The following is a 22,634-nucleotide window of genomic DNA, read 5'->3' as shown; positions in this document are numbered from 1 at the left end:
TCATATTTAAAGTTCCAAATAAATATTTCTACTTAGATTCTCTGGAAAATGACTTTATTTGGCAAATCTATGTCAAAGAGTTATGCTCTTGGGGGCCACCAAGGTGTTGGAGGAGTAAGAACTCAACCGTACACGGTTTAGAATTCAAATCTTGAACATTTTCTTTAATCACTTCACACGGAATGTGGGAAGAAGGGAGAGGGGAGTGGCATAGGTGTCGATAACCAACAAGGAGTTCATACACAGTCTTCGGCAGTCCCTTGTATAGTGCGAAAACAGGGTAGGAGCAAACATCCCATTACCTGAACTCCGAACTATGAAGGGAGAACCCAGGGGGAGTTCTCATAATTGTCTCTGTGATGACTAAATGAGGCTTATTTGTGAACTTGCCCTGTTTGCAGTACAACTTGGCTCCTGTCCAGCCATCTAACACCTGCTTGGACATAGCATATCTCACAAAAGGAAGGAAAATCTATGATGTCATCATGCCCTTGGAGGAGTTCTCTACAAACGAGGGGGTGCCTCCTCCCCCAGGTGCCTCTGGCCCACCATGGTGACGTGAAGATCAGGCTGGATCAAGCTCTCAGCTTCTGAACTATGAAACGACGGTGTGTGGTAGATGTGAGTAGTCCAGTCTAGGAGCTGTTAGTCCCGTGTGGCTCCTGAGCACTTGAGGATGCCTAATGCAACCAGGGAACTCATTTTTATTTACATTTAACTTTAAAAACTGACATTTGAGTCCATTATTAAAAAGCTTTTAAATATGGAGCAACTGTGACATTTGAATCTGCTGTTTCAGTTGTAAATTTTAAGAAGTCTAATTATTGTTCAAATATTTCCAATGAAAATTTAGTGTCTGGGGGTGCCTGGGGCTGAGTTGGTTAAATGTCTGCCTTCAGCTCAGGTCATGATCCTGGGGGTCCTGGGATCAAGTCCAAATCAGGCTCCCTGCTCAGCGGGGAGTCTGCTTCTCCCTCTCCCTCTGTCCCTCCCTCCTGCTCATACTCTCTCCTTCTCTCTCTGAAATAAATAAAAATCTTAAAAAAAAAGAAAAAAAAAGAAAATTTAGTGTCTGAACTGGGATATCCCCTAAAAAATACAAACCTACAAACCAGATTCTGGAGACTTAAAATAAAAAAAGAATGTATAATATCTCACTGATAATTTTTATATTGACTACATATTAAAATGATAATGTTTTTAACATATTGGGTTAAATAAAACATATTAAAATTAATGATGACTTATATGTTTCTTTTTTTAAAAGATTTTATTTATTTATTTGTTAGAGAGAGAGAGTGTGTGCACATGAGAGAGAGAAAGCACTGGTAGGGGCAGAGGGAGAAGCACATTCCCCACTGAGCAGGGAGACAGATGTGGGGCTAGATCCCAGGACCCTGGGATCATGACCTGAACTGAAGGCACTGCTTAACCGACTGAGCCACCCAAGTGTCCCTGGGTCATTACGTGTGTGTGTGTGTGTGTGTGTGTGTGTGTGTGTTAATTAATGTGTAATGTATTCTTTGTTTAAGGGGTATAGGTCTGTGATTCAGCAGTCTTACACAATTCACAATGCTCACCATAATACTACCCTCCCCAATGTCCATCACCCAGCCACCCCATCCCTCCCACCCCACTCCACTCCACTCCAGCAACCCTCAGTTTGTTTCCCGAGATTAAGTCTCCTATGGTTTCCCTCTGTGGTTTTGTCTTGTTTCATTTTTTCCTCTCTTTCCCTATGATCCTCCGCCTTGTTTCTCAAACTCCACATATCAGTGAGATCATATGATAATTGTTTTTCATGATTGACTAATTTTGCTTAGTATAATACCCTCTAGTTCCATCCATGTCATTGCAAATGGCAAGATTTCATTTTTTATAGGGCTGCATAAATTCCATCATACATATATACGTATATATGTATGTATATATGTATATACACACACACACACACACACACATATACATACACACCACATCTTCTTTGTCCATTCATCTGTCGATGGACATCTGGGCTCTATTCCACAGTTTGGCTATTGTGGACATTGCCACTATGAACACTAGGGTGCAGATGCCCCTTCAGATCACTGCATTAAGCAAGGGCAAAAATGAACTATTGGGACTTCATCAAGATCAAAAGCTTTTGCACAGCAAAGGAAACAGTCAACAAAACTAAAACACAACAAACAGAATGGGAGAAGATATTTGCAAATGAGATATCAGATAAAGGGCTAGTATCCAAAATCTATAAAGAACTTACTAAACTCAGCACCCAAAGAACACATAATCCAATCAAGAAATGGGAAGAAGACATGAACAGACATTTCTGCAAAGACGACACCCAGATGGCCAACAGACACATGAAGAATTGCTCCACATCCCTCGGCATCAGGGAAAAACAAATCAAAACCACATTGAGATACCACCTCACACCTGTCAGAATGGCTAAAATTAACAAGTCGGGAAACGACAGATGCTGGCAAGGATGCGGAGAAAGGGGAACCCTCCTACACTGTTGGTAGGAATGCAAGCTGGTGCAACCACTCTGGAAAACAGTATGGAGATTCCTCAAAAAGTTGAAATAGAGCTACCCTATGACCCAGCAATTGCACTACTGAGTATTTACCCCAAAGATACAAATGTAGTGATCCACTCATTATGTTTCTATTGGACAGTGCTAGACTAGGCTACCCTAGTCAATTCTCTTACACTTACAGCTTTTAGATTAAGTATATACTGAAGAGGATGGGAAGCCAAAGCAGAAATTCTCCTCAACCAATCAAGAAAATAAATATATTTTTAAAAGTGCAAAGGTGAAACAAGGTCCTTCCTTAGCCACCTCCCCTCACACCTCTTCCAAACTTCAAGTACTTAAGTAGTGTCTCCCACAGTAACAACTTGGTGACTGCTCTGCTCTGTCCTGGCCAACACAGGTGATTTTCTCCTTCAGTTCTCACAACTGTGCCATGTTCATGGGTAGTTAATGCTCATGTTCATGGGAGTAAAATTAGAGGCCTGGCTGCAATGGAAACCCTGAACTCCTCTCTCCACATAAGCTCACTCTCAGGACTTTTCCTTAAAAACCCCATAAAGCCAATGTGACCTTAATGCATAGGTCATACTCCCTTCCCCCTGAAGTACAGTGAATACTTTCTCTTCCTTCTTTCTTATTCCTCCAGCATCATGGCATTCTTCATTTCTTCCATTGATACTGAGCCCTTTCTTTGAGCCAGGCACCCTGTTGGGCATGGAAGGGAAGGACATGCAGCCCACCAAGGCAGACATTTAGATAATCATTAGATGGACTATGCTCATGGTAGGAGTGATGCCTACCAGAAGTGGAATTATCAAGGAGATAATCCTTGACTGTTCCTTCCTCCTTTGACTTCCCAAAGGAAGGCAGACAGGAGAGAGAGCATTTTGGGACGGGAGGCGTACACGTGAGTGTATGGAAGCCAACACCATGTGACACTACGGACAACGAAAGCAGATTTGTCTTTCTTGGGCATAAGAAACAAGGCATGGGAGGGAAGCAGTGGGAAGGGAGGGAGCTGACAGGAAGCCATTAAGTTCCTGTTGATAAGATATGAAGAGGAGAGGAAGATCAGAGAACACTTCAAATACTACCAACAGGTTGTATAAGTTTTCTCCTCCTCCCTCCAGAGTGGCTTACGCATTACCAGCAAGTTAAGAAATTCTCATCCTCCCAGGGCTCATTGCAGAACTTGGGAGTTTCTAAGATATCTGTGGCATCATCTTTGTCATTCAACAGCATTTATTGGGTGCCTCGTATGAGCCAGCCACTTACCCACCATAATAAGGAAACAGAAGGCTGGCTCCTAACTAATGTCCGGAGGTCACAGGCAGTCCAGGGCGTATTAATAACAGGCAAGGCAGGGGTAGTCTGGCAGGGAAGCATAATTTTTTTTTTCCTTTCTTACAACTTGGGAATAAAAAACCCGTGTTTAAAATGTTTGGGGGATAGAGATATCCTGCTTTCCAAATCAGGGTGTCCTATTTTCAGCCTTATTTTTCTGTAGTTCATGACTTAAATATGTATTGAAAAATAGTATTCATAGGGACATCAATCCTTAATCTTCCTGGTTTAAATCGTTCTCTGGAGTGTTTCTCAGAACAGGTCATTACAATCACAAGTTAAGAGAATGTTCATTATAGTACATGGTGGAGAAAAGAGACTTAAACTTGGGAAAAGTCCCTTCCCCTTCATTTTAAAGAGTAAAGTGGCAACATGGCAAAAACTTAGTGCACTGGAATTCCATTGGATATAGAACACATCGATGCTCTGAGATCACTCGTTTGACTATTGTTACATTTTCCATAGTTGCAGTATGACTTAAAAAAACACATTCTTCCATATGCTATGGGCGATAATACGCCACAGATCTTACATACACCACAGCTTTAAATAGTACCCATCCAAGAGCCTCACTGTGTCATAAAATCCAATAGTTCATCACCTCCTACCTCTGAATGGCTACCGTTGTCAGGAAAACATTGCTGTGGCTCAAGCCCCAAATCAGAAGCCAACCCAAACCTGCCACGTGGTGGATTCCCGCTGCCCACTGCCCGTTGTGCCCCCCAGTTCTCCCTCCGCCAGCTCCCTTCACACAGCAGGTGAAAGGTGAGCACGGGGCACCTTTGTCAGCCAGGCAGCTGGGCGACGGCGGGCGGCCAAAGGTCGGAGCAGCGTCTGCGGCGAGAGGACAACTTGCTGAACCCCAGTCTGAAGTTCTGCCAGTCTGGACCCATCGGGCATCATTTAATGTCTAGAGCCGCAGGGGCTAGCTTTGAGTTCAAATCTGTATTGTGGAATTTGAACCCTTGAAACACCCACTGCCACAAAAAAACCTCTATGAGTCTTGTTTAACAAAACAGGAAGAACTTCTGCCAATGGCGGAGAAATAAATTCCTTCTTTCCTGCTGCTCGGACCACAGCATAACGAGGGCGCCCAAGCTCTCTTTGCAGTAATAAAACAGAATGCCCAGGCATTTTCTTTTGATGTGTTCTAGTTTCAAAGTTGAGAGTTGAGGCCTTTTCATCCTTAATTTATCTTCCCTTGTAAATATGTCTGTACCCCTTCCAATATCTGCAGTCTACACATTTTCAAAATAGAATTCACTCCTTCTCCTATTTCAGTTGTATAACTTTAGGTTATGGGTCAGATTTTCGGCTAAATAAACATACCTCAGGCTACAGCTCTGCAAATACCTCTGGCAGCAAATTAACTCAAACAAATGTTTTGGTTGGGTGGTGAGGTTGTTTTTTAATAATCTTTCTGATCTGCCTGGAGGTCCAACGATAGACTAGGTGAACTCCCAAAGGCTTTTCTAACTGTGTTTGCTGCCACTTTAATATGCAGTTCTTGAAGTCTGGCGAAGTGACTGGTTTAAAATTTCACCACCAGAGGGTGCTCCTTGTTTGCTTCTAATAATCCTTTCACTCTCAGATTTGAAAGATTAGGGCCCTGTCACCAGACTCATCCCAGCAGGAGCCAGCATCACCCAGGAAAGGTTTCCAGAAACCCTGTAGGGAGCACTCTACTTCAAGGCACCAGATTTCACTTTGGATATCATGTGCTTGGAACCCAAACTGAAAAGCTCTGTAGCTCGCACCAACCAAACTGCATGAATACATATATTCACTGTAAACCAAGCAAGGCGTTCAAATCATTTTTCATTCTCGTGCTTCTGTTCAGTATTTACTACATAACAACCATGAACCTGGAACTCTTCCATTCTCTTCACCACACCAAACAATAAAATACCACAAAGTAAAAAGAGAATTTGCTTGGCTATACCGATAATGCTCTTTTCCAAGGAGGCAACCTCCACTTATCCTAAGTATGCACCTCTCCCTCTTCTGCTTACGTGGGATTTCTTGTTTCTCGGGGGAGCATTTTATCAGCTTCAATTTCTCTTAGAGTATTATTTGACTGACTGGGATGTGCATGTGAATTTTCCACCCAACGTTCTCTGGTAGGCACGAAGAAGCATAGAGATTTTAACTGGTTTTAAATTTTAAGTGGTAAGAAACTCTAATGTGTTTTCATCTGAATGGCAAAGTCAATCACGGATCAGCCAAGTGTATCTATAAAGTGCCAGATTAAAGATTTTTGACTGTGTGAGCTGTGAGTGCTCTGTCACAGCTTCTCGACCCTTCGATTACAGCAAGAAAGGAGCCACACAGACTACAGACAGCAACAACTAGGTGCGGTTGTGTCCCAAAACACTTGATTTCGAGGAACAGGTTGGGTGCTGCTGTTTGCTGACTCCTGAAAATGATGCCTCTTAATGTTCACTCTGTTCTTACTGATTAAGTTCAGAAAAGTTTCCAGTATGTTACCCTGTGATGATTTTCCCCCTTCATACAGTTTTGACAAAATATCACCTAAGTAATCCATTTTAAAGTTCATGGGTCCTTTGGAGGAGTACCATTGGGTTCCCTGTCCAGAGCTTTTAAAATCTGTGCCAAAGGAGTCTTAAGACTTTCACAGTGTGTCATTATGTTTATGTCTTGGGAATATCTGTTATGGTAAGATATAAAATGAACCAGAAGGATATGACACTGGCAATTTCTCCCAGAGATAATATGGAAAGCAAACAAAAGACAGAGTTTACCTTCAGACTGATGTGTAGCTAGGGGAGTCTGGGTCTCCTTGGAGTAGGAAACGACTTCCCTGGGCAGGAAATCCACTTGGGTAACCTTTGACACACCCAGCCTGTGCAGTCTTCGCCTGTGAGTGACAAAGGACAAAAGCTCAAGGGAGGAAGACATTCCTTGCAGAAGAGCGATCAGTAATAACACACAGGACCAACACAAATCTCAGCCTGTAAGTTCTCAGTGCAAGTGGCTGGGCCATAAACCAGGACAGGCCTCAGGATGGCATCTGGGGCATGTGGCTTCTTGTCCCACTTTGGTCTAATTTGTTGGTGATGTCAGGTAGAGCCCTCGTGCTGACCCTCAGTCTATCTTGGTCTAGCTCAGAGAAGACCCCTTCCATTTGGAGCATATTTGATTTTGCTTGATTTAAATTTATAAAGGGAATTTTCATTGGTAATAGGAAATCTTAGCCTGTTATGTGCAATGGACAAAGGAAGAATAATGATTGTCAAGTCAGAAGAAAAGAAAGATAATTTCTGAGTGGAGTAGCATGTTTGCCATGTTAGTAACGAGAGGATCACGTAAGGGGTAGTGGAACACTTCTCAGTTCTCCAAGGAGGAGATAACAGCGATCAGCATGCGAATTTGCTTAAAGATATCGCCATAGCACAGGTGGGCAAAGAGGGAGCTGGGCTAAAAGTGATGAAGGTTTGGCTTGGAATTCCCCAACCAGTCTGTGACCATGTGAAAACTCATTTCTGAATATTTATGTCACACTTCAGGTCTTTAACATCTGCAGTGTCCTCTGTCCTTGCGATACCTTTGTGAGGCAGAGGGAAAGATGTTATCACCATTTCCATTACAGATGAGGAACGTGAAGTGCTGTGTAAGAGACACGTGCAAGTACATGCAACTCACAAATCCAGAACCGAGGCTAAAACACTGCCGGCCTGAGTCCTGCTCCAGCGCCTTCCCACCAAGCCGACTCTTCCCTAGTGCTCTTAATGGTGAACTCTGAGCTACTGCAAAAATCTAAAGTGCCTCCCGAGTCACCCAGGAAACCTCCAAATCACAGAGGCAACAGAGTCTGGTGGCTAAGCACATGGACTCTAGCCCCCCACTTCCAAAGCTGTGTGTGATCTTGAACAAGACACCTAACCACTCTGTGCCTCAGTTTTGTCATCTGTAAAATGGAGAGATTACTAGTACTTGCTATTGGGATTGTATCTGCACTACATGTATAGAAAGTATGTACTACATATATATTATGTACACATATGTGCATAATTTACACATATACCTTAAAACAATTTCTGGAACATTACTTTTCACCAATAGATTTAGTACTAGCATGCAACATATTCTACCGTGTTTCTTAAAAATTTCTGGGCATAGAGTATGTACGTGTGTCTCTGTGGGAAAGGAGGGAAGGTGAAAAACACACAACTCAACAGCTTCTAGAGGGAATCCCAACTACATTCCCTAGCTTTCTAGGACCCATCTCTAGTCATATTATTGTTTCTAATTATTACTAGCAGATGGCACAGACTCATTGTATTTTTAGTTCTAGTAGTAATAATAAAATGAAAGATCCTGCACATCACAGCTAGAAACTTCCGTGTACGATTTCCCAAGCATTCTAGGCAAACAAAATTTTCTTCTTTTCTGTGAGTCACTCAAACAACTGAGGGCTAAGATATGCCCAGAGCAGACACAAATAGACACAGGTTGAGAGAACAAGCTTGCTTGGCCCCCTCTGAAGTCTCAACAAGCCCCACACAGGCCTGCGCCTCACGGGCCTCATTCACTCCAAAGTCTGGGCCCCCAAAGAGGGTCAGGCTGGTTTCCTGACCCTCCAGGCAGCCTCCTCACACAGAATTAGCAGAAAATACACAGATATGCTAGAAACGAAGTTACCAAACAAAGTAAAAGGCTCAAAGTTTCAAAGTAGGAAATTCAGGTATTCGTTGAAATTAGAGAAGAACATGTTCTTTGCTGAAATGGGTCTTTCTTGAAGCAGCTGGAAAACAAAGCATGAGTAGACACCCCAGGACGGGTGGGGGTGCTGCCTTTCCTGCTGTCTCATGGCCTGGAGCAGCCTCTTGAAGGCCCGAGAGGACAGGCCGCCTCACTCAAGGAAGGAGGTGGCAGAGAGACAGGTGCACATACTCAACACAGGTGTACTGAAATTACACCGTTTCAGTTCTTTTAAAAAAAGATTTTATTTAAGAGAAGGGAGGGTTCAGAGGAGGAGGGAGAGGATCTCCAGCAGACTCCATGCTGAGCACAGAGCCTGATGCAGGGCTCCATTCTACGACCCCGAGGTCGTGACCTGAGCCGAAACCAAGAGTCAGACGCTTAACTCACTGAGCCCTCCAGGTGCCCCATTGATCCCACCATTTCCATTGGGGTCACCCCTGGCATGAAGAGATCACCCCGGATCCTAGACTTCTATGGGCATGTGTGCAAGGCACTAGAAGGTACCCACACTTGCAGGCAAGGATTCCAGGGCCTCTATCTAACAGGAGAGAAGTCGTAGGTCTATCTTGTTGGGTAACCAGCAGCAGGCACTGGAAATAGGCAGCGGACATGTAACTTGATAATCCACCACGGCAAATCAAAAGCAACTGGTAAGACAGTACAGCATAAGGGTTAAGTCATGTACTCATTGAGAAACGAATTTCAGTTCAAATCTATGCTTGGCCACTTACCAGCTAAATGGCCAGTGCAAGCTTTTGACAAGTGACAAACTTGTTGAGCCTCAAGCTTCTTATCTATAAAATGGGTACATATCATTGGGTGGTTGCGAAGAGTGAATGAAGCTAAAACTTGTCAAAGCACCTACTTTTGAGCCTGGCACATAGTAAGCAGCTCCTGGCTTAAGTGTCTCTACTTTTACTTTATCTTTTTGGTTATTATAATAATGCTTATATTTGTTTTAAAAAACCAGAGAAGGCAGATTTATGAATGCTCTAAGCAAAAGAGTCTTTAAGATAGAAGCTTTGGGGGGCACCTGGATGGCTCAGTGGGTTAAGCCTCTGTCTTCGGCTCAGGTCATGATCTCAAGGTCTTGGGATCAAGTCCTCATTATAATTTTACATCATATTCCGATTTTACACCTGAGAAAATTGAGGTTCAGTGATGTGAAGTCATTTGCTCAAAATCACAAAAGCAGTAAGTGACCGACTCAGGCCTTGGCTCCGTCACACTGCAAGTCCAAGGACTATGTTCTTAGAAACTATTCTCTGTTGACCTAGTTCTCTTCTTTTTTCCTTGTGCCTTACGAGCATCGCCTTAGTGAGGCATACTCTTAAAACCTAACAGAGTAGAGGGCCAAGCACCTGTGTTCGTTTTATAAGCATGAGAAAGGATTCCTGAGACGTGGCCAGGCCTCAAGTATCAGAACATAACAGAAGGATAGTGTTTGCCAGGTGAGAACCACACAGTTGTTCCGAGTCCTAGCTGGTTCAGAAAGGCTGGCCAGGAGGTGGCGCCCTTCCACAGCAAAGACCTTCCTCTTCAGTGTGCTCTGAGTCCTCAATTCTGAGTCTGCCCTGGATGCATCTTAGGGCCTGCACGTCGGGGGATCCAGAATCCATCCGTTTGTACAACCCTGTGATCGAGGACTTCCTCAACTTCCCCTTTTGTAGAAAAATATTTCTACAATTCTATCGGCTGACAAGATTGTTCTAAACTATGTTTAAGAGATGAAGTAGCCAGTAGTTATTTTCTTTAAAAGTCTGAACTTGAGGGTGCCTGGGTGGCTCAGTTGTTAAGTCTGCCTTTGGCTTAGGTCATGATCCCAGGGACCTGGGATCGAGCCCCACATTGGGCTCCCTGCTCGGCAGGAAGCCTGCTTTTCCCTCTCCCACCCACCCCTGCTTGTGTTCCCTCTCTCGCTGTGTTTCTATCAAGTAAATAAATAAAAAGTATGAACTTTGAGCATATTTATTTTTAGTCAAGACTTGCCAGTTCATAATTCTTTTATACAAGGATGCAAATTAAACTGCTTAGCAAAAGAGGGGGGAGAAAAAAAACCCACTGTAGCACTCATGCTACTTTTCCTTCTAAGTAGGCTATCAATTCCATACTGACTCTTCAGTCCTGGCTCTGGGATAGCTTTGCTGTCCACCCAGCACCCCTCACGCAGAGTGCATCATCTTACCACTGTGGGGCAGCTACGTCTGCCACAGCCCCTTGTCTGGCCAGGACAGTCACCTCTTCCCATGTCTCACATGGCTGCAAACCTACTCATTCCTTACTGATTCAGCTCTGCACCTTGGTCCTCAGTTCAGGTTCAGGTACAGAGCAGACACTAAATAAATGTGTGAGGAAGGGAGAGAAGACTAGAAGAAGGAAAAGGAAGAAGACGTCATACAGAAATGTACATTGAGCCTCTAACTGTCAAATGCCATGGCAGATGTGGCGTATTATTAAATTATACCCTATATTTTTCACCTCGATAATTTATTCCAAAATAAGAGATTTTAATAGAACTTTAAATGTACTGAATTTAACACGTATCATATTCTAAATTGCCGTAAGAAAACAATTCAATGTCACTTAAGAAGTAGAATAAGGCCTCTTATATTTGGATTCACCATGACCACGTCTAAGAAATCTAGAGAGAACTTGGACGGGAGAAGTCCCAGAACAGTGGATCCCAAAGTGCGGTCCCTGACCAGCAGCCACAGCACTGCGTGGGAACAGGCTAGAATGCAAATTCACAGGCCCCACCTGAACTGCACGGGACAGAATCTCTGGGATCAGGGTCCCGTGATTCCGACACTCACTAAAGCCTGAGTACCACCGAGTTAGAAATACTGGGCAACGTGTGGGAACAGAGACTTCACTACTTAGCCAGATTGACCTGGGGCTCCCCAACCCGTAGCCAAATCCTAGAGGCTAAGGCCTTAGTCCAATTGAAAAGGGAGGATGCCCCTGGCATAGTACTGCTGTACCGTCTCCGCTGAACTCAAAAAAGGAACCCAACAATAACAGAGAACTGGCTTCAGACAGCCAAAGCTTTAAGTGAGATGGCTGTCATAAAAATTTCACAGATACCATCAGCTAATTCTTAAAGGTCTGTTTATATCAGAGTGCATGATTCATTTTGTAATTCATCATCAATATTGGGAAGTAAAGCTGCAAGACAGAGCATGACAGGAGTAAGATTTTTCTTTCCCTTAATGTCACAATGCAAATGTCTGTACGAAGACACAGAAAAGCCAGAGTAAAAGTATATTTCAGGCACCCAAGCAGCTCTACAAAGTTACACATTGTGAATCACAAAGGGCTCTCAATCGTAATCTTGGAATAGCAGTCTCAGAGTGTTTGGTGGCTGGACATGATAAAGCTAGACGATAGACCGATTAGATCCAGTGGCTGGAGAGGAGTGACTGTGGTAAGGTGGCAGCCAGTATGTGGCCTCAAAAGCCAGGAAACCAAAAAGGGTCACTGCAATAATGGGAAGTCTGGAGCACGGAAGAGACTTGGACTCATGCAGATCAAATCAGGAGCAGATCTTCTCAGAGACAAGGAGTTATTGAGCCAGATGCCAAAGTGGGTCAAGGCTAAGGAATACAGGAATGTCTTCACTGGACCCACACTCAGTCCTGCTGGGTTTTGTTTTTGCTTATTTGCATGTGAGTATTTCATCCCATGATATATTAATGGTGCTGCCAAAGAATTTTTCTAGTGCTGCTTCTAAAATTCCTTGAGGTTTCTCTCAAAGATTCCCTAAGACAGCAAGAATGGTAATGGTTCCATTTTCTTCCTTGTCCAAACAGCTTATGTGGGTATGTACAGTGTCTTTGACAACTGGCAAAGGAACTGCTTCAGCCACCATCATTATCAGCAACCACAAACAATTTCGGAAGCATGGCACTAGGCCAGATCCTAACATTACAGGCAGAAAAAGAAGTTGAACGTATACATCAAAAGGCAAATAGGAATGAAAGGTAGAAAATAATAGGAGTCAATATGAGTGATTCATACAGTAAGTGGGACAGGGGAGTGTAAAGGGCAGATTACTATGTGTTTCAATAAATGAAGGAAGTTTCACTGCAATTGAAGGTCTGATGTGAGTCTTGAAGTACAGGCAGGAGCTGGTCCAGTGCAAAGATCTGGAGACCGAATTCACATTTTGTACCTGAGAGACTAGGTTTTCAGAAAAGAAGTTTTCAACTGAAGAGCAATAGATCAATTTTAGGGAGGTACATTGAGACCAAACTCTGAGAGCTTAAAATCTTCAGCTAAAGAACTTGAACTTCATGCTGTGGATAATAAGAAATTATTGACAGTCACTGCTATAGAAACTGACAGCTGCAAAGGAACATTAGTATATCAACCACATGAACAATGGTGTCTAAATCTCTCTCTTCGACAAGTGAGGGACCAGAGACTATGTGTGGGACCTTAGAAGCTGAGTATACGGGAACTGACAAAGGATCTATAAACAAAGGGTGGATGGGTTCAGTAACCAAACAGAGAATCTAGGCAAGCATTAATTCATAGGAGGCAGCCAGAGACACGGTTATTGGATTTGTGACTGACGGTCTAACAAATGTAGACTTGGTCTAAGGTGGTGATGGCCCTGGGAACAGAAAGGACATCCTGTAGTTTGGTGACTCTGGAAAAGGATGAAAGGTAGACCTTAGCAATTTATGGAGGGTGCAGGAAAAGGAATCGATTGGTGATTCTTTCAAGCCCTCACGCATTAAGGGAGGAAAAGTGAGTGGTGTGACTATAAGACACAGGGGAATCCAGAGAAAGACAGGCTTTGGGGTTAAAGATGAGTACCTCAGTGGATGAGCCTGTGGTGAAGGGTTCTCCAATTCTATGTGATATAAGACAAAACAGAAAATATGGCCATTGGAGCCACCCAGTGAGAGCCCGTATGAGAAAATGCTGCATCCAAAGAAGGAATATAGGGAGCCAAGGGCACCAAAACTCATGCAATATGGAAGAGGTTTAAACAATGGTAAAGGTTAATTTGCTCTCCAAACACCATACTGTAACGCGGTTAGGTGTCAAGGACTGATACCTACGGTGGGGAAGGGGACACCACACAGAGGAAAGGTGACACTGGGACATCACCCAGTGGAAGTGAACCTGGCCTTGCAACTTCTCCCCACACTCTGTTTATCACCCGGGTTCTGAGTGGGTGTTTTCCCCCAAGGACTGGGAAGCAACCTGAGGGCTGATCTTCTCTGATTACTTCAAAAAAGAGGAGTTTCCATTTTCTCTGTTCGCATTTTAAAAAACCATCTGAGGAGGTATTTATTTCGTTTCCATGATATTTACGTCTTACTGTGCAGAGATATTAGTTTGGCAGCTGAAGTATTTTTCCTGAACAGAAGCAAATGTCAAGTCTGGCTCAGTCAACAGGCACAGCCAAAGGGTTTGCCTTGAATTTCATACCACGAGTAAATCCTGCAAATTTCCGGGAGGAGAGAGAAGTCGGAATGGTCCTGGTTACAGTCGAGCTTGTCTGGACCAGGGGAGGCTCGGCGGAACCCATACAGCAGAACCTATCATGTGCCCGCTTTACAAAGGAAGTTGGAAGCTTAGAATTATAAGGACAGAAGGCACAGAAGTGTGTTTTCTCTAATATTACGTAAAAAGATTAAATAATGATAAAAACTTGATAGAAAAGGCCTTTTATTGATTCCATATTCATGAGCAGCCTGCTGTAGAAGTTGCAATATAAAGCTATAAAATTATACAATACTTTAAGTCCCTTAGTACCAAAGTTAAGCACACACCCTTGCCAACTGGCTATATTCACTTTTCTGAAGTGGAATAAAAAAAGAATATAGTTTTATGAAAATCCTGCTGCTACTGTGAAACAGAAACTATCCTCTAATTGCTTACTCAAGGTTCTTGAGAACATAGAACAAAGACTGGCAGATAGCAGGCAGCTTCCCAAGAAAGGTTTGAGGACTGGATAAACGAGTAGCATACGAAGTAAGTAAAGTACTTCTCCTGCTCTTGTGACGAAATTGTAACTGGGTCTGTTAAATCGAATTTATTAAGGTTTTTCATGGATCAAAATTTATTCTCTATTTAACGATTCTGAAATGCATTTTACCATTACCCCTTGATACACACACACATTATAAGCTGCTGTTCTATATTTCCATTTCTGTAGAAAGTGTGATTAGGTGTTATTAAAAAGGCAGAGACTATCCACTTGCTCAAGAACACAACTCACACTATTCTTAAGAATGTACTAGACGTTGTTACACAGAAAACCTTAAAAATGAATTCAAACCAGAGATCTAAAGATAATGTATAAGACCATTTGACAAAGCCTGAGGAATAAGGAAAAAAGAGGGTTACTTCACCAAAGGCTAATGAAGTTATTACTGTTCTGTTAGGCAAATGGAAATGATTTTAAAATGTGAAAAGTCCTCTAAAACTGCCTGGCTAGATTTTCTCAAACACCTATCACCATCCTGAAGAATATATGTTTTTCTAGTGCCTTCGTAGAGCTGGTTTAATTTCTGTTCTTGACAGAGTGATCTCTCTTTTTCACCACAGCAGTTTGGGAATGGTGCCTGGTGGATTCAGGAGGAATACTCACCCTCTCTTGCAGCCAACAATAAAGAAGAAACTCGAGAGAAAGAAGAGATCATCACCTTCTACCAATGTCTCCCAAGTGTGGAAGGCGTCCCTACGTTCCTCCTTCAGGGAAGGAGTCACCAATTCCCTCACAGCTTCAGTTTTTTCTCATTCTCAATTTGCTTCCAAATATTTTAAAAGCTCCACCAGTAATTCAATATACCATGATGTGGAGGAGATAAAATTGTGAGGGGTCAATAAAATCAGAAGGCACCAAACAGTCCTGTATGTTATTGGGTTTAAGTTTTGAGTGAAGGACCACAAAATACTATTTGCTCATTGATGTCTATTCATCATGGAGCATCTTTGCTTCCGTCCTAGCCCCACACCCTTTATGCTGACTCAGCACATTTCCCTAAAGACTGACAATCTCACAGTGCTATTTGTACTTAAGTTTTCCTCATAAAACAACAAAAATATTTAAGATAGAATCCCTTTTTCAAATTTCTCTATTGCAACCCCAAATTTCACTTCCCAGCCTATTCAGACTTTTTTCCTATTCTGTGACTTTTACTCTTTCTATCCCCTTATTTCATTCTCTATTTCTATCATCTTCAATTCACTTGATTTATTACAACAGCCTAAGAAAGTAAAGCATTTTGGGTGCTGTCATAAGTATTTGCCTGGTTAAAAGCAAAACAAACAAACAAAAAAGCAAAAGAATAATTTAAAAAAAAAACAGAGTCAAACTTACATTCTCATTTTATTTGTAATTTTCTCGAGGATTTTTTTTCTGAATGCCTTGTCATCTCCTTTATTTCTCTACATTGCCATTTGCTTACTGATCTAGTAAACATACAAGATAATATACAAACCAGAATCAAGTGACACAATATTTGTGCTGTTAGTGAAGTTGGAGTAATAGAAACCAGATTTACTCTCCACCTGAAACAACCAAAAAAGGCGGGGGGGCAGCAATTTAATTGAAACAACAGTTTGTAAGATACTGGAGGTCAGGCAACAAAGAGCTGTGATGTACAAGAGAGGGGAAACAGAAGATGATTCCAGTAAGTGCCCAGCTTACTGCATTGAGAGAATTCTCAGTCCATGTTGCAGGGGAGAAATCCACATGAAATCTAGCAGGCTCCCTAAGTTCAGGAGATGGAGCAGAGAGCCTAGGGAGACCAAAGCAGCTAGAATTGACAGGACAAAATAATAGAAAGTAAAACTGTACAAAGAGAAAACTCCAAAGATCTTCTAAGGGTTGCCTTTGAGGGATTCAGCTTAGTACTGACTCAGTGCAAGTATGTGAGGAAACTATCTGAGGCCAAGGAAAGACCTACCTGAAAAAATCAAAGGTAAGAGTTCTGGGCACTCACACAGGAACAGGATTAGTGCCTGTTCCCTCCCACTAGGCTAGAAAACAAGATTTAGGGGCCATTGTGTAGAACCCGCGTTAAGTGTCTTGCCTCAATAGCAGGAACTAATTAGCCCTAGACTGAGCCCTGCTCCAGTCCCAACTAACAAATCTTGAAGGAAAGACTTTAATGGATCAAACCATTGCCCGTGAATTAACTGTACCTCAGAACAAATCTCAAGAAGATTTATAGAAATTCAAATACATTCAATACCTAACAAACTAATATTCACAATGTCTGACATCAACCAAAAATAAGCAGACCTGCAAAGAAGCAGGGGAAAAAATGACTATAATGAAAAGATATAAGTCAGTCAATTGAAACTGACCCAGAACTAATACAAATGATGGGCTAGCAAGCAAGGCTATCAAAACGGTTACTAAAACTGTATTTCAACTATTAAAAAGTTAAGTAGAAATATGTAAGTTTTTTTTAAAGACCCAAATTGAACTTCTAGAGTTGAAAAATCACAATGTATAAAATTAAAAATTCACTGAGTAGTCTTGATGGAATACTAAATATTGCAAAACAGAAGAGTAGTGAACACACACACACACACACACAACAAGGGAAACTATCCAAAATAAAATACAGATAGAAAAGAAAAATAAGTACAGAGCAATCTAACTGTAGGAAAATTTCAAGTTATGTAATATACATGTGATTTGAGTTCCCAGAAGAGCAGAAGGAACAGGGAAAAAAAGTTGAATATTTCACCATTATTTAATGGTCCGGTTTTTCTAGATTTGTTGAAAACTGTACACCAAATAATCCAAAGAATCTCAGTAACATAAAGTAAGTCTGAACATATTAAAAGGACACCAATAATACAAAATATGTTCTCAGGGCACCTGGTGGCTCAGTAGGTTAAGAAGCTGACTCTTGATTTTGGCTCAGGTCATGATCTCAGGGCTGTGAGATCGAGCCCTATGTCAGGCTCTGGGTTCAGTCTGCCTTTCTCCTTCTCTCACTCTCCCTACCCCTCTCCTGCCTCCTCTCTCAAATAAGTAAACAAATAACTCTTTTAAAAAATATGTTCTCTAACCACAGTCGAATTGAATTAATCAGTAACAGAAAGATCTATAGAAAATCCCCAAATAGGTGGAAACTAAATAACCTATGTCCAAATAACTCATCAGTTGAAGACAAAATAAAAAGGAAAACTGGAAAGTATTTTGAACTAAATGAAAATTACAAAAATATACCAAAATTTGCAAGATGCCACTAAGTAGTACTTACGGGTAATTTTATAGCACTACCCACCTATATTAGAAATGAAGAAAGATCTCAAGTCAATGACCTCTGCTTCCACTTTAAGAAACTTAAGAAGGAAAACCATATTAAATATAAAGTAAGCAGAAGAAATAATATCAGAATAGGAATCAGTGAAATAGAAAATAGAAAAATAGAGAAAATCAATGAAACCAAATGCTGGTCCTTTAAGAAGATCAATAAAATTGATAAATCTCTAGCCATACCAGAAAAAAGGACATAAGACAAAATTTGCCAATATCAAGAATGAGAGAGGTGACTATATCTATAGATTCTGCAGATATTTAAAAGATAATAAAGGAATACACACACAGTTTTAGGTCAATAATTTTGCCAATGGAGATAAAATGTACATATTACTTCAAAGACACAGACTGCCAAAGCTCACTCAGAAAAATACAGATCACTTCAATAGGCCCATACTATTAAAGTTACTGAATTTATATTTTTACATTTCCCCCCACGATAAAATCCCAAACTCAAATGGTTTCATAAGAGATTGTATTCTATCACCTATTTAAGAAATCCCTGAATATTGAAATTATGTCACCAAAAGCATGATCCATAAAAGAATGAATTTGTAGGTTGGAATTTGTCAAAATTAAACAGATTTGTTTTCTTAAAGACACAGTTAAGAGAATGAAAAAGACAAGCCACAAATGCAGAGAACATATTTACAAACTATTTATCAGAAAAAGGATTGTATCCCAAAATGTAAAGAAGTGATGTATTGGCTAATTGCATTTAAATAAAGAGAATAAAGAAATAAATAAAGAAAAGAAATAAAGAAAGAAAGAAAGAAAAAAAATTAAAAAATATGTAAAGAACTCCCAAAATTCTAAAATGAGAAAACAAATAAACAATAAGGGCAAAAGATATAAGCAGACATTTCATCAGAGAAGATATTCAAGTAGCAAAGAAGCACATAAAGAGATATTCAACACCATTAGTCACTGGGAAAATGCAAATTAAAACCACAATGAGATACTACTATACTCCTTTAATAGTGGTTAAAAAAAATAATAATGAAAAAAAAATCCAAATCAAGTGTCATCAAGAATGGGGAGGGGCTGAGGATCTCTTGCGCTGCTGGTAAGAATGTGTAACACTAAAACCACTCTGAAAATACCTTGACCATCTCTTAAGTTAAATGTACATCCACTGTATGATTCAGCCATTCAATCTGGTGATATTTGCCCAAAAGAATGGAAAGTGTATGTCTATAAAATGACCTGTACATGAAGGTTCATCAGTTTTATTTGTAATGGGCAGAAAACCTGGCAACAACCCAAATACACATCAAAAAGTGGCTGGATGAACAAACTGGCATGTCCATATGATGGGCCACTCAGCAGAACAAGGTATGAACTACTGATATACACCTCACATGAACGAACCTCAAAATAGCTATTGAGTGAAAGAAGTCAGTCAGAAGCATACCCACCACATGGTTTCATTTATTCTATATTCCAGGAAATGTAAATGAAAGTATAGTGACAGAAAGCAGATCAGCTGTTTTAGGGGATGGGGAGAAGCAGAGCGAGGATAACAAAAGGGTGTGTGGAAATTTACGGGGATAATGAATATGTTTATTATCTTGGTCATGGTGATGGTTTCATAGATGTGCACACATGTTACATCAACTTGAATACTTTAAATGTGTGCGGTTATTTTTTGGTCAATTATACTTCAATAAAGCTATATTTAAATTAAAAGAGCAATCTGGTGACAGAGCAAGCTCTGGGCTATGATCAACCCCATGCCAAGGATCGAGAAGAGGAAATAAAATTATCTCTAGAAAAATCTTGTTGCCTGAGGTATAGCTTATCAAACTGTGTATGAGGGGAAGGCTGCCCTGCACGTAAGGACTATCAGAAACGGGAAACTTTCATTAATCAGTATTTAAAATTGTAACCTGACTAAAATAATCTCCTCTCTCAAATATTCTCTGCATGCTCCTTACAAGCTCTCCATGATTGACCACTCTGTGGTTGAGAAAATCTCATCTCTCATCTCTCTTTGACTCACTGGACCTGCTCTGAAGTAAAATGTGGCAGGCAAGGTGGGAGCCACAGATATGCCATCTCCCCAGAATAAGTCACAAGTTTTAATCTGCATAGTCAACTGAATTTTTGCTTGGAAAACACATCTAAATGGGAAAATTCCCAACTGTTCCACATCAGCAAGTGTAATTTAGCAAGGCCACAATCTGTCTAAAAATCTGTTAAGTGCATAGGCTAGAGTCTCTGCCAGTTCCATCATCCATTTTTTAAAAACACAATGAAATACTGAAGGACTGCACTCTGAAATTCCTCTGAATTGTAACACACTATATGTTCATGTTCCTTTGCTTGATTTAAGCCATATTTCTTGGTTATTCAAATAATAAAAATTGAAACATGATATACAATGAACTACAGAACTAAATAGCCAAGAATTTAGTGATGTTGGAAGAGTGCTCTCAGTTACCTGAAGCATTAGAGTATTTCCTTGGTTTAGCAGTGTTGTGAGTCTGCTGAGAACTCTCGCATACACAAAGGGCCAGGGGCAGATGACATTTAACCTGACGCCCAGACATTCCTCCAACCTCGTGTCCACCTATAGAAGGCACGGACACTGATAGAAACCCACAGATTACATGCCCAGGAATCTCAGGAATTCAAAATAAATGATAACTAAATAAACAAATAAAGGCCCACTTTGAGATGCATTGGCTTAAATATAGAAAGAAGAAAAATGATACTCTTGTAAAACACTGTAATAAAATGTGCTACTCACATATGGAGGTACCTGGTGGCATACTGGCAAATGTCTCTTAATGACTGCGAAAACAAGGGAGCGTCCCCCTGGTTTGTGACATTTGCCAGTTGTTACAGTGTAACTACTCCCACCATGGCTGACTTCAAGTGGATTTCACTGAATGCAAAGTTGGGAAGAGACACAAACAGACCAGATCTCCTGAGCTTGAGCATGAGCTGATACAAACACCCAATTGCAAAGATATTATGCACCCCCACAGCTAACTTCCATCTTAAAAGAGAAGTAAACTCCTTTTCTAAGACAGACTTGTGTGTTTTATTCTTTGGGGAAAAATTTTCCATTCTGGAGCTATCTTTTAACCTCGGACAGTACATTTCCTTCAGGGGGGGAAAAAAAGTCTTTACGACATAGAAGACCCCATCCATCATAGAATATTTGCAACTTCTTAATACTGAGAAATGCAACAACTTTGCTTTTTCTTTAAACAGGAATCTTTATGTGTTCAAACTTAGTTTAAATTAAATGCTTATTATGAGTCCCCAAAAAAGTGAAAAGAAAAGGAAACGAACAAAGACAGGACATTTTAATACCAATTTTAAACAAAAATTAACCCAAGGAAACTTGTTAGTAGAGGGGAAGGATGATTAGGATCTAGTCAAGTATAGCTCCCACCACAGAACGTGCACGCCCCAGCTTGAAGCCGAGGTGTGGGTGTATGTTTGTATCTTGGTTTCAGGGGAGTATCATTTTGTGATAATAGGAATTTAGAAAGAGAAATCAAAAGCCATCTTTTTGTGGTGTTTTCCACAAAAAGAGACTTTCTTCAAGGTTTCACATTATAAGGAAACTAATGGAAGGAAATAAACTTATCAAACTGGAAGCTCAACAGAAGGGGGGGAAACCTGGGAAACGACAGCTCCAGCATTTCAACACAAGTGTCGCAAAGAAATAATAAAAGGAGTAACAAAAGAGCAGACATATACCCAAGTTCTGAGTCTGACTGCAGCTGGAGCACTGAGGGGTCTGTGTCCCACTGCAGGGTCCTAATCGTGCAGCACAAAGGAAAAAGAACACAGAGAATTAACAAAAGAGGAGGAAAACAAACCAAACCAAACCATGTCATTCATCAAGGCAATGGCATATACAATACATACACAGAACATCTCCCCACCCCACCTCCGGCCTCTCCATCCCCAGGTGCTAGGAAGACCCCATGAATATCAAGTGACAAAAGAAAGCGAGGAATCATCCTTCCCTTTGAATGTCTGTTTGGTACTGGAAGCTGTGGTTGTTTTCACGGAGGGAAGCCCAGAGCTAACCACTCAAACTCTACATACCTCCTCACCCCTTTTTTGTTGTTTTGTTTTGTTCTGTTTTCTACTCAAGCCGGACTGATTTGAGCATGTAAACTGGTTCATGTTTCTTGGACACCCCAGAGCCCATCCACACCTGGGAGCACCAAGCATCTCCCATGGGCTGAAAAGAACCAAAGGCAAGGCGGCAAATGGGTGAGAGCCAGAGTTGTCTGGGGGAGGCGATCAGGCCGGGTTGCGCCTGCCGCCAGGTTCCTCGGCTCAGCTTCTGGCTTCTTCAGGTCCGTTACTGCAAGAACAACGCACTGGATTTTGAGGCTCATGGGTATTTTGGTGTTTTTTTATTTATATATTACACTGAGATGATCACTGATAATATCATTTGTCTCAAGATGCCAGGGGTCTCTTACATCGTTTAAATATTTCACAAGAGACAACACAAAGTCTCACCAGTTAGCAAGGCATTCGGTTTTCTGTGTTATTTCTCCTTCAAAATAAAGGAGGATAAAGCAGCTCTTCTATCAACACAGTGCATACAGGAACCTTTCCCAAAGCCCGTCCCCTCCGCTTCATCTCAGAAGGCCCACGGGCCAGGATCCCCAGCCTCTCCTGGAGCTGGTCAGAAGCGCGGGCTACAGGTTCGCCGCAGACTTGCTGACTGCACACCACGGTTCGGTAAAGTCC

The 22,634-nt window shown here is 41.3% G+C and overlaps 1 protein-coding gene across 6 annotated transcripts in view; it reads right to left on the bottom strand.

Moving 5' to 3' along the window:
* The window catches only part of DYNC1I1 (dynein cytoplasmic 1 intermediate chain 1), a gene marked incomplete at its 5' end in the record, with an annotated part of 260,677 nt that overhangs the window by 214,280 nt on the left and 23,763 nt on the right, over positions 1 to 22,634 (bottom strand). For 3 of the 6 annotated variants that reach the window (XM_080818672.1, XM_080818673.1, XM_080818675.1), the window contains 2 exons: positions 6,640 to 6,755; positions 21,621 to 21,680. In XM_080818672.1, coding sequence (XP_080674798.1) covers positions 6,640 to 6,755; positions 21,621 to 21,680 — 176 coding nt within the window. The remainder of the gene's footprint in view (positions 1 to 6,639; positions 6,756 to 21,620; positions 21,681 to 22,634) is intronic. The other 3 variants (XM_080818674.1, XM_080818676.1, XM_080818677.1) reach the window with 1 other exon arrangement.

Source organism: Martes martes (genome assembly GCF_963455335.1).
Source record: "Martes martes genome assembly, chromosome: 11".
NCBI lineage: Eukaryota > Metazoa > Chordata > Mammalia > Carnivora > Mustelidae > Martes > Martes martes.
The sequence above is the reverse complement of the archived record's forward strand: the minus strand, read 5'-3'. Positions and strand labels throughout refer to the sequence as shown.